Below are 12651 nucleotides of genomic sequence, written 5' to 3'. Positions count from 1 at the left end.
CCGGCCCTCCCTCAGCGCAGTGCTCCCTCGGCCCCGGCCCTCCCGCAGCATGCCAGGTTTCTGAGTATGGCACATCCCAGAATCTCAGCATCAGATATGAGTGTGCAGCTACTGGGTCACAGTTGAGGTGCGAAGCCCTTCAAACTCTTGAAAAACAGGACAATGGTTAATTTTTTTTGTTAAATGTATCTTAATCCTTTGAGAGGAGGCATGTAAAAAAATATGGCAGAGACAGTGGTGTAGTGACAATTTCGCTGGATAGTAATCCAGAATGCCAGGCTAATGCTCTGGAGACACATTCCAATATTATCACTGCTGCCAGTGGAATTTAAACTTAATGAACTCAAAGTGATTCAGTGTTGGTGGCCAGGAAGCCATCACTGACATAGTAGAAACCCATCTGGTTCACTGATGTCCTTTTGGGAAGGAAATGTACTGACTTTACCTGGTCTGGTCTACGTCTGTCTTCAGACCCACAACAATGTGGCTGACTCTTAACTCCCCTCTGAAAACAGCCTAAGTCAGTGCGATTGGTACAGGCAATAAATGCTGGTCTTGCTAGTGACATCAACATCCCATGAAGGAGTAACCATATAAAGTACCCAAAGGATGGCCATTTCACACACTTGCACCAAGTGCTGTTCACAATTGCTCAGTGACCTGCATCAGCTGATGGCTGATGTTAAAATTCTCTAACATTCAGACCCCTTCAAAGCCAAACCCCTCCCTAGCTCTGTCACACTAATTGCTTGGACACAGAAAGGACTGCAGATGCTAGAATCTAGAGTTTTTAAAAAAAGTGGAGCTGGAAAAGCACAGCAGGTCAGACAGCATCTGAGGAGCAGGAAAGTGAACAGTTTGGGTCAGAACCCTACAGGACCCTGAAGAGTTGATCTGAAACATTGACTTTCCTGCTCCTTGGATGTAATCTGACCTGCTGTGCTTTTCCAGCTCCACATTTTTCATTCAGTCTCCAATCAGATGAGTTTCCAATACCCCTGCATTGATAATTCTAGCCTCTTGCACATCCTCCAGTAGGGACTATCTTCAGCCACTTTATGGCTAATCCTTGCTAAAGCTTGTTGTAACTCTAAAACCTTCCTCAATCAAACTTCTGACCATCTTTCCTACTGATTCCTAAAGGGCTTCCTGAGTGCTGTAAAATTCGATAATGTAAAAACACTATTGTTTTTGGTCTGATTACATTTCAGTAAGGGAAATTTGACTTTTGCAGGTGACATACAATTGAATGGTGTTGATCAAAGAACATATCAACTCAAATGCAATTGGAAATGTTGCTTTAGATTTTCTTTTACCAGGTACAGTGATGTTTGCTTGTTGCGCGCTGCATGTCTTAGATCTGTGAAGGCAGTTTTTCCAAACCCTCGCTCAGGAATATTGAAGATACATGCCAGAGCAAGGTCACTCTTTGAGTTCACGAGTAAGTGCAAATAATCACAAAGGAGCTTCCTCAAAGCTGGTGCCAACTGCAGATTGGATCACAGCAATGCAAAAAAGAAAAATCATTAACAAAGTTACACGATCAGAAAACATACTTTATCTTCAGAAAAAATAGCTGCTAGAATTATAGCGTCCAATAAATTGTAAACCTAAAGGAATAGAACAATACAGCGCTGAACAGGCCCTTCGGCCCTCGATGTTGTGCCGACCTGTGAACTAATCTAAGCCCATGCCCCTACACTATCCTGTACTATGGTACGAATGCTATGTAGAATCATTTTATAACATGGATGGAGGCCCAAAAGATGTGCATCGAGAACGGTTGAAACTCCCTTGTGTCAGCTGTGGCTCAGTGGGCAGCATTCAATTCAGAATTCAAGTCTCAATTTGACACCTAAACACAAAACCTAAACTAACACTCCTAGTGCAGTGTACGAGTACGAATGCAGCATTAGAATAAAGGGGCTGGAACGGATCAAAAAAAATAATGGAATGAAAAGGAGGGAGAATCAGGAAGATAGTGGGGAGGTGGTGAGCACAATTGGAGGCACACCACCCAGAGGTGCTGATTTTATATTTGTGCAACACAATGTGCATTAAATACTGGAGAGGTCGGATTTGAAGGTTCATCAAGAAAGCTGATATTGAAACTATTTTCTCATTAATATTTGATATTATTCACTGATTGATCTGAAAAATCATTTAACTTGCTGAGAGGGAACAAGGAGACTCCTGAGTCTGAAGGCTTGCTTATGCTTTGGAGGATACTGTTTAATCTTTACATGAGTAATGCTTCAATTCATGAAAATTAAGCCAACAGAAGTAATTTGCTATTTTTTGAATCATCAGGCTCAGCATTTTTTTTTTTTGAAAAGCAATCTAACATTCCTCCCCAAACTCTCCTTGTCAAGCAGTATTTGATCTTGATTGATATTGTTTGTTTCCTGAACCTTTATTCAACCTTCTACATCTTCCTGTTTATTTCCCAGGAGCTAGTAAAGTACATCCAACCCCTCTAGTGTTAGTCATATCTTTTACAGCCCAGGCTGAAGCCCTTCAGGAGTCATCCACTTGCCAGTCTCCAGCTCCAACAATTTACTCAGTACCACTTCTCTGGTGATTGTGATTTTCCCCAAGATCCCCCCTCTTCCTGATTTAATCGCTGATCTGGGATGTTATTTGCACCCCATATAGCATCCAATTCATATTGGAGTTTCTTATTTTCCATCATTAGTTCTTCTGTGTCACTTGTATACATGATCAATGCTCACTTTATTAACACACAACATTCAGTTCAATAATTCCAAGCCTGGGGTGATTGTCTGGAGTTTAATGTTTTTGACCATGAGGAGTTTGCATGCCCTCCTTGTGTCTATATGGGTTTCCTCCCACAGTCCAGAGATATGCAAGTTAAGTGGATCAACCATACAAGATTGCCCCTCGTGGTGTCCATGGATACAGAAGGTAGGTGCATGAGCCAGGGGAAATGCAGGGATAGAGTGGGGGGGTGGTCTGGTAGAAGGGTCTTCAGAGGGTCAGTGTGAACTTGATGAGCCAAAATAGCCTGCTTCCATACAGTGCAGGGATTCTACGACATCACAGCACCTTTTAGACATGCTCAAATTTCTTCATGCTATCCTATGGTTACCCAGAGAGCCTACACACTACTCCAAAAAGGGGAGTTGTCTTGAAGATTGCCCACTTTTACCTACATTTGCATGTCTTTCATTCCTTAATTTGGAGTCATTACTCTATTGTGTGGATGACATTATTCAAAAAGCCACTCTTTCACTTCCTCCATTCTTCACTGTACTGTATCCTTGGAGCTTCAGGTCACAAATCAATACCATCTTGCAGCCATGTTATGGACCTGACCAGAACTTCAGTATTTTAAAAATACAAAAGGTAGTCTAGACTAACTCTTTAAGAAGACAGACACAAAGTGTTGTATTCTAGATGCAATGGATACTGCTCAAATACAGTTAAGAAAGGGATTGAGTAAATATTTGAAAACTTAGTTAAATCAGTACAGTACTGATTACTAGTTACCTGTTCCAGTATAGTGTAGGGAAAGCAATGGCCTAGTGGTATCATCACTGGACTGTTAATCCAGAGACCCAGATAATGGTCTGGGGTCCCAGATTCTAACCTTGCCATGGCAGATGGAATTTGAATTCAAATTCCATTATGTTGGAAAGAAGAATCTAATGATGACTGAAAATCCATTAGCAATTGCAAGAAAAACCCATCTGGTTCACTAATGTCTTTTTAAGAGGAAGGAAACTGCTATCCTTACTTCGTCTGGCCTACATGTGACTCCAGACCAACAGCAATATGGTTGACTCTTAGCTGCTCTGAGGGCAATCAGGGATGGACAATGCTGCCTGGACAGTGTCCCCTAAATTGTGTGAATGAATAATAAAAATGTCATACCATCATATAAACACACCCCTCACCAAGAGGGCAACTCCAGAGATCCTTTATGCAATTTTCCAACCCAGGAGAAAAAAGAAAATTCAGATTAAGTGGCAGCCAGGTGACATTAACATCAGAAGCCTTTGGGGCCATTAAAGAACAGGAAGCTTTAGTGAATGGAAAATTGGAAACCCAGAAATCTCAACACCTGAGCTGGTCACACCCATTTAGGTATTAAAACCAAGGGTCCAAATGGTTTGTTGTTAGAAATAGCTCCACACACCTGCCTTCTCTTTAAAAGAGACAACAAGATACCCTCAAAGTGACAGTATCACCACATGACTCAACATTGCCCATCAGATTATATTTCATTTCTATTTGTGCTGTCACTACATGCATTCAGATAGAGCTTTTAGTTTTTAAACTGTTCAAGCTACAAGTCTACTTTGTGGATGCTGTGGCTGGTTCACTTGCCAAGCTGATTCGTTAGTTTGAAGACATTGTTACCACTTCATTGGAGGCTGTACTGATCAATGTTACCTATCAGGGTAATGAAACAAGTACAAGCCAGCTCAGCAAGTGAACCAGTCATAACTTTTATTACTCCTTTGAAGTCAAGTCTTCAGTTGGTTGACTATTCAATTTAAACTGTAGGGTCCCATCATAGGACATTAATACAGGCATACAGCATAGCAGCAGAACTTTTGGTCCAACCAGTCCATTGACCTTGTTCCCAAACTAAACTAGTCCCACCTGCCTGTCCAATCATTTCCTGTGTGTTAATTTTTTCTGTTCAGTTTTGTCCCTAATCTCATTTTAGAGATCTTCCCAAATCTGAACCCTTGCCTCCAAGGGATTGAACTGGAGGCACACTTTTCAGTGATGTAAACATTTATTCACAGACCGATACATAAATGCCACCTAGCACAAGAACCAGTTTCAGCCAACAAAGTAAGCTGAAGCAGATACATGAGATTAGCAATGAAAATGTAGAAAGTACTGGAAAAACAGGCATGGCAGCAGGATGAGTTAAGGGCTGATGACTGATGAATAAGCAGGGGGTTCAAGACTTCTTTGAATAGTACCTTGGGACTATCAAGAGCTGTCACAGGATTAGCCAGAACACCATTTTGATGCCTCACTTGAGAATCTCTAGTTCTTTTGTTATTTTGTTACATGTACCCAAGTACAGTGAAAAGCTTTGTGAACAGGGCAAGCAGATCATTGCTAACAATGACAAATCATAGCTTTTCAAAAACTTGGACAGTGAGGCATACAGGTAACACTGCACAGCACATGCACCAGGCAAGATCAATATAATTGGAAGTTAGAGTCCATTCAGTCTAATAACAGCAGGGAAGAAACTGTTCTTGAACCTACTGGTGCACATTCTGACTTCTGTATCTTTCTGACAGAAGTTACAGGAGAGCATTACCAGTTGCAATGAGATTTCAATGACACTGGCAGCTATTCTGTGGCACTGGGATGTGTAAGTGAAGTCCACAGATGCAAGGTTGGTTTGAGAGATCATCTGGGCTGCACGCACAACCTTCTAGAGTTTATGGTCCTGGGCAGAGCTGTTGACATACCAAGCCTTTATGCACCAAACGGTATGCTTTCTGTGGTGCTTCTGTAAAAGTTGGTGAGGGTTCTTATGTACATGCCAAAATTTCCTGAGTGGTCTGAGGAAGAGGCATTGTTGTTCCTTCTTGCCCATTGTATCTATGTGGGAAGTCCAGGACAGGTTGTCAGTTATCATCACTGAGGAATGTGGTGCTCTCAGCATTGATGTAAGTGGGGATCTTTCAGTACAATGCCAAAATGTTGGTCTCAGTTAAGTGTTGTGTACACAGGAAAGTCAGTTGAGCCAAGGAGACCTAGGTCTTCACATCTGTTTTGTTTCTATTCACCACTGACATTTGCCCCTTGAATATTCTCAGGTAAACCATTGAACAGATATTCCTCCCTCCTTCATTTATCTTGCATAAGAGATAACAAGGTGGATGAATACAGCAGACCAAGAAGCATCAAAGGAGCAGGAAAGCTGACATTTTGGGCATAGATGCCTTCTTCAGGAGAGAAAAGCCAAATCATGTATCTTGTTTTGTCAAAAAAAAAGGACCAACATTCCTCAGTTACAAGAGCATTAACCTGAAACACAGTCTAAAAGCTTGGTTTCTCAAAATTGTTTTACTGTCACCTTAGCAATGGTCTGATTACTCTCTTCGATCAGAGAAGTGGGAGCTGGTGAAAGTGACTCCTGTGATGGTTTTGAAGTGCCCAACAGGAAATTTAACAGCTCTGTCTGAAAAAAAAAACAAGGAGTAAATTACCTCCCTCATGCAAAAGTAAGCAAAACCAAGAAAAATAATCACTCCCTACTGGTCTTTCCACACAGCCTGGCAATTTTATTTTTTACCTTTTGGTCACTAAAGATTCAAAGTTAGCATCCTCTGGTTTCTGGAGAAACTGGAAAAATAAAATCAATTGCAAAAAGTATTTTGCAAAGCAACTGTGTTGCACTTCCAGGTCAGTCAGGGGAGGTGAAGACGTGGTGAACACTACAGGTCCAAAACTCCAGTACTTTCTAACACTAATTCCAACCTCAACAGTGGTGGAATTCAAGAGATTCAATTCTTTGTTCTGGGATTATGGTCTTGTCTGAGGAATAGTGGAAACTACCAATTGTCTGGCCTGCATGTGCTCCTAGGTTCAGTGGGGTGGCTAATTACTCCCTGACCTCCAAAACAAACTTACAAGCCACTCAGCTCAAGGACATTTTGAAGTGGCTAGAAATGCCAGCTTTTCCAGTGACACCCACATCAGGAAAAATCTGGCACTTAGGTTGGAGTTAAATTTGTAACTGCAGTCAACCTGTTTATCTGGACATTTGCATGCTCCAAGAGACTCAGGACCCCAAGGTGTTTGACCGAAACAGTAACATTGCAATGGGCTGTTCTAATTGCTGCTAATTAAGATTGAGAATGAAGACAGCAGTTTTCCTGGCTAAAAAAAGGTGTTAAACTATGACTCCAACTGCTTTCTTGGATGGATACAAGCAATCCCATGTCATTCTTTATATTTAAAAAAAATTTAAAAATTCACTTGCAGTGACAGGACATTGTTGGCTGGGGCAGCATTTATTGCCCATCTCTGGTCACTGAAGAAGTTGGTGGTGAGCTGCTTTCTTGAATTGCTGTAGCCCATATGCTGTGGGTTGACCTGCAGTGCCCTTAGGGAGGGAATGCCAAGATTTTAACTGACACCGAAGGAATAGCAATATATATTTCCAAGTCAGGGTGCTGAGCCACTTGATGGGGAAAACTTGTGTGGTGCTGTTCCAAGTATCTGCTGCTCACATCTTTCTAGATGGAAGTGGTTGGCAGTTTGGAAAGTGCTGTGTAAGGGCACTGCTGAAATTCAGCAAGGCCATCTTGTAAACAGTACACACTGCTGTTACTGAACATTGGTTGTTACTAAATTTGAAGGAGACACAAAAATTTATGGTGTCTGATCAATATTTATACTTCAGGAAAAACTAATGATGAATTCATATGGAATTTACACAAAAAGTCTATTTGGTTTAAAGCTTCCATACCAGCTGTTTATGCTCCACACTCACCTCCTAAACTATCTACTAGCTTACCTCATTTCTCTCCTGTAACTAGCCACCTACCTCTTGAATGTCATAGCATACCTTTGATAGTATTGCTGTAGGATCACTTTCAGGTTTTAAGTTGGTACTGATCTTGTAGACATCAATCAGATCCACAGAGTTACTTCTGCTCAGAAAAGCCTCATATGTTTTTTGGACATTCTTGTACCCTTCTGGTGTCACATCAAACTCATTCAGCAACTCCAGCTTCTCCTGAAGTAAATGCTTCCAAGACAGGAGCAGGTCACTCAAGGTTACACTGAATTCTCCATAGGACTAAGGAGTCAATGAAAACAAGGTTTAAACAGGAATTGTAAGTACCATGTTAAAAACAAGAGGAAAAGGATTCAAAGCAAGTTTAAAAAATTGAAGAATTTAGGCCAGCATGGTAGCTCAGTGGTTAGCACTGCTACCTCACAGTGCCAAGAGCCTAGGTTCAATTCCAACCTTGGGTGACTGTGGGGAGTTCACACATTCTCCATGTTTGCATGGGTTTCCTCCCACAGTCCAGAGATGTGCAGTCTAGGGTGGACTGGCCATACCAAGTTGGCTGTAGTGTCCAGGGATGTGTAGGTTAGGCAGGTTATGGGGATGGGATGCTGAGGGATAGTGTGAACTTGTTGGGCCAAAGGGCCTAGTTCCACATTGTGGAGATTCTGACCTTTTAAGCAGCTCAAAGAGCCAATGTAGTTCAATTCCACTAGTTGGAACTAGGTCCAAATTGTAGGAATCTTAATATTAAATTGGGAATTGCATGTGACTAGTTCAGTTGAGCTCAGCAGGTCCTATCCTTACCTGTGGGCTCATGATTCTGTAGAATGACTTAAAGCAATATTCCAAATTGATGCTGCACTGCCAGATGAGCCACTTTTTGAACAAGGTATTGAATGGCAATGCTACCTACCATCTAGGACAGATGAATAACAGCCACATTACCTGAAAGAGAATGGTCTTTCTGGTGTCCTAGCCAATACCTATACCACAGCCAGGGAGATAAATAAAATGTTCTGGTCATTATCACATTGCTATTCATGGTATCTTGCTGTGTCTAAATTAGCTGCATCATGTCAGATACTGAAACATTGAAGGCACATGCAATATTTATGGATTGTAAAGTGGTACAAGGCATTGGATTGTGAAATGCACCTTCTTCCTTCAAATATGACTGTAAAAACACCAGAAAACAGTGGCCAGTTTAGATCAGTAGAACTGGATCAGCAGTCCGGACTCAAATTTTCAAAGGTCTGAGTTACAAAAAGATAGAGGGAAATTCTCTAGATTTGAAAAGAAATTTAATGATTTAACTATTAATAGCATTAAATTCTGAGTTGACACAGAAATTGATCTATCTGCATGAATAGAATTCTAGGTTACTTGTCCTTCTGGATATTGCCCACCATGAGGTCTGGAGGTTAGAGTTGAGCTTTTTCAGAGTCACTGTAGAGACTGCTGTCTTCAATTAGACTGTCCTTGCTCTGAATCTGCCATGTCTGTCATACAGAAGGGTGATTCTTGTCTGACTACCAATAAACTCATCTGTTCATATCTATTGTAACGATATGATCACCATATAATAGCTTTCCATCTTCAAGATGTAGGTGGCCACCATCTGGCTCCACCATCCAATAAGATCATGGCTGATATTTTCATGGATTTAGTTACTACTCACCATAGCCTTAATCCCTTAACTCTTCAAAAGATCTATCTTTGCCTTAAAACATTCCAGAGGCAGCCTCAACTGCTTCATTGAGGAATTCCCTCCCCAGATTCCCAACCCTTTGGGTTAAGAAGTTCCTCCTCAATTCAGTCCTAGATCTGCTCCCAGTTCTAATTTCACCCATCAATGGAAACAATCTCCCTGCTTCCATCTTATCTATTCCCTTCATAAATTTTATGTTTCTGTAAGATCCTGTCATTCTAAGTTCCAGTGAATATAGTCTGACTCTACTCAATCTGTCCTCATAAGACAGCCCACTCAACTCTGGGATCAACTAATGAACTTCCTCTACACCCTTTTCACTGCTAGTACATCCTCCTCTTGAGAAACCAGAACTATATAGTACCCCAGGTGTGGCCTCACCAACACCCTATATAGTTGCAGCATAATGTCCTTTTTTAAAAACTTAATTCCTCTAGCAATGAAGGACAACATTCCATTTGTTTTCTTAATTACTGCTGCACCTGCAAGCAAACTTGTGATTTATACACAAGGATGTTGAGGTGCATCTGCACAGCAGCATATTGCAATTTTACTATTTAATAGTCCATTTTGCCATTATTCCCACCAAAAATGGATGACTTCACATTTACTACCATTGTACTCTAGACACTACCCACTCAACCTATATCTTCTGCAGACTTGCAGTGTCCCATGCATACTTTGCTCAACCACTCATCTTATTGTCACTGTAAACTTTGACAATTGGTCCCCAACCTTAAATCAATGTAAATTTTAAACAATTACAGTCCCAACACTGATCCCTGAGGCACACCACTAGTCACTAATTGCCAACCAGAAAATTTCTCTACTTTGCTTTCCAGTGTCTTGATAGCATCTGACGGATGTTATTGTCACACCATTGGTGTAGATCATCATGTCATTAACATTTATTCTCAAGTACAGATCTGCAAATGACCATTTTGTCTTCATGTCTTTGTCAGCTCTTTAAAGAGTTATCAAAATTGCCTCACTGCCCACATCTACCTCCATAGTTATGAAATACTTTGACATACAGCCAATTCCCCTTTGGAACCCACATTTCTGGAGGTTCAGCTCTGGTACCATCCTGATCACTTCAACAGTTCCCCTATGTCTGGATGCCCTTTTAAATTGTTATCATCCAGATTGTAATGCAAGTAGATTCAAAGGTATCTTCCAAAATGCATCCATTAGTATCAATAAAGATACTAATTATACTAAAGTTAAAAGTAGGAGACAGCAGCCCACACCCCATATTGAACTGATGTCTTAGGTTGACTCATTATCTACTTCTCTCAACAATTCATTCAACATATTCCCTATGCCAAGTTTAAGCTATTTCACCATGCTAAGTGCAACAGTTTCAATGCAAGTCACTCATCCACCACCTCAACACGAGTCTCTGCCAATCTCAAACAATCAATCATTCATGGAATATAGAAGGGTGACTACATTGATATTTTAGGACTTTAAAGAGGAGTTGATTAGAAATCAGGAATTTTTGTCTACTGCTTGGAGAGTCTGAGACTCTGCTTTCAAATCTGACCGTGGGAAATTTAGAATCACAGAACTATTATGGCAGAGAGGCCATTTGACCCCTTGTGACTGCATCAGCTCTATTATATAGAGCCAATTTCCTGCCCTGTCTCCAAATCCATGCACACCATTTTACCCAAAAAGCCATTCAAAGTCCTCTTGAATGATTCAATTGAATTGCTGCCACCACATTTCTAGGCAGTGCATTCCAGTCTAGTCCATAACTATTTGCTGCGTGAAAATGCTTTTTCTTCACATCACTAAATCTATGCCCTCTTGTTCTGGTTGCTTTTACTCCATCCAGCATTCCCATGCTAGGATATGCATCAAAATTTCACCAGCAGCTCTTGTTATTTGAATCCATATGCTCAGCAATGTTATTCCAGGCCTTTGGAATAAGAGTCCAGTGACATGACCACCATGCCACTGAATAGGAGATACATCTTTGCTGTGGTAGAAGTGTGGAACTCTTATCAAAAGTAAGATGTACCCAGTTGAATCAATACTTCTGAATCAGAGTGGGACACTGTTTCAGGCCATGATTCCAAAAAGGCTATAAAGACCAGGTGGATAGGTGGCATTCCAGACCCAGATCAAGCAAAGCCTCATTGATGGAGGGGGTTGAATGGCCTCCTCTATTCTCATTCTAGTCTACTGATGATGTCAACTCACCTCTTTATTCATTTCAGCCATAGCAAGCTGCAAAACCATAAGCATATTATCAGCACCACAGACAGTAGTTCTTTCATGCTCCAGAAGCTGGCACCATCCTTTCCGGAATCTCCTTATCAACTGTAATACTTTCTGTTGGAGGGAATCCATGTCTCTGAGTGAACAAACACCATGATAATTATACAAGCATTTATGGACACTGAATTAAAAATAAGCTCCAGAACATCTTAAACTCTCATGATTTGGGGGAATTGCTCACCAGATCAGTACTTATTATCCATCCCTACCTTCCCCAGAGGCAGTTCTGAGTCAGCCACATGTAGGCCAGGCTGGGTAAGGATTGGACATTGGCTTTTCCAAAGCCAATTAAATGTAGATGTTTTACCAAAAGTCAGTAGTGGGTTTTGTGGTCAGAGTCGTGACAGGCATATCACAGGAGTTTGTTGGAGGAGTATTTTACTCAGAACATTTAGTTCTTACTGTACAAATTCTTTAACAAGAGACTTTAGAACAACCAATGAAAAGAGCCAGAATCTGCGCTTAACTAGTGGGAAAGCCGCACATGACTTATTAGACATGGGCAAAAAGGAAACAATAACTGCATTAAAATGCTACATAAGTGTAAGCTGAAGATATTAAGTAACTGATGCACACAAGATCAGTTAAATTCTCCTTTTCTTCAGCATAAAGTAAAAAACACTATTACACAACACTAGCTTAACTCCAGTTGCATTGGTCACAGTCGATTAGTCTGAAGCCACAGACATAATAGGAATTAATGCAACCCTTGCAGAAAGTTCAAGTTAAATTCCAGCCTTGTAATACTGTACATTGCTGGCAGACATCCCATGGTGTCAAACCTAGTTGGATAGTAAACCAACAAAATGCAAACAGGGAAAGAGTTCTGCAAAGCAAGTGTGACATTTGCCAGAAGTTAATTCTAATAAAAACTTGATCATATGGAATGAGACTACAGCATAGAGGGAGGAGACTATTGAGCATCATGCATTGCCTGGCAATTTTGAAAGGGCAATCCACTAAGTCTTACACTGCTAGTTGTCCTTTTGGTTTGTGCATCCCTTCAGAACATTTGTTGAATCTGTAGTGCATAGGATATCAAGCTAGAAACCAAGATGTCACAATTCATGATCCAGAGATGAGATGAGAGTTCAGATTCCAACACAGCCAAATAATACTGCCAATTTAATTAATT

At 40.9% G+C, this 12651-nt stretch overlaps 1 protein-coding gene across 1 annotated transcript in view; it reads right to left on the bottom strand.

The window, feature by feature from the left end:
* parpbp (PARP1 binding protein) overlaps window positions 1–12651 on the bottom strand; it is a 43686-nt gene that overhangs the window by 25340 nt on the left and 5695 nt on the right. Inside the window, exons 2-5 of the mRNA XM_048548363.1 lie at window positions 11439–11592; window positions 7574–7807; window positions 6077–6181; window positions 1317–1487 (exon numbers count right to left, since the gene is read on the bottom strand). Coding sequence (XP_048404320.1) covers window positions 1317–1487; window positions 6077–6181; window positions 7574–7807; window positions 11439–11588 — 660 coding nt within the window. The 5' untranslated portion in view covers window positions 11589–11592. The remainder of the gene's footprint in view (window positions 1–1316; window positions 1488–6076; window positions 6182–7573; window positions 7808–11438; window positions 11593–12651) is intronic.

Source organism: Stegostoma tigrinum, chromosome 18 (genome assembly GCF_030684315.1).
Source record: "Stegostoma tigrinum isolate sSteTig4 chromosome 18, sSteTig4.hap1, whole genome shotgun sequence".
Taxonomy (NCBI): Eukaryota; Metazoa; Chordata; class Chondrichthyes; order Orectolobiformes; family Stegostomatidae; genus Stegostoma; species Stegostoma tigrinum.
This window is presented reverse-complemented; position numbering and strand designations above follow the sequence as displayed.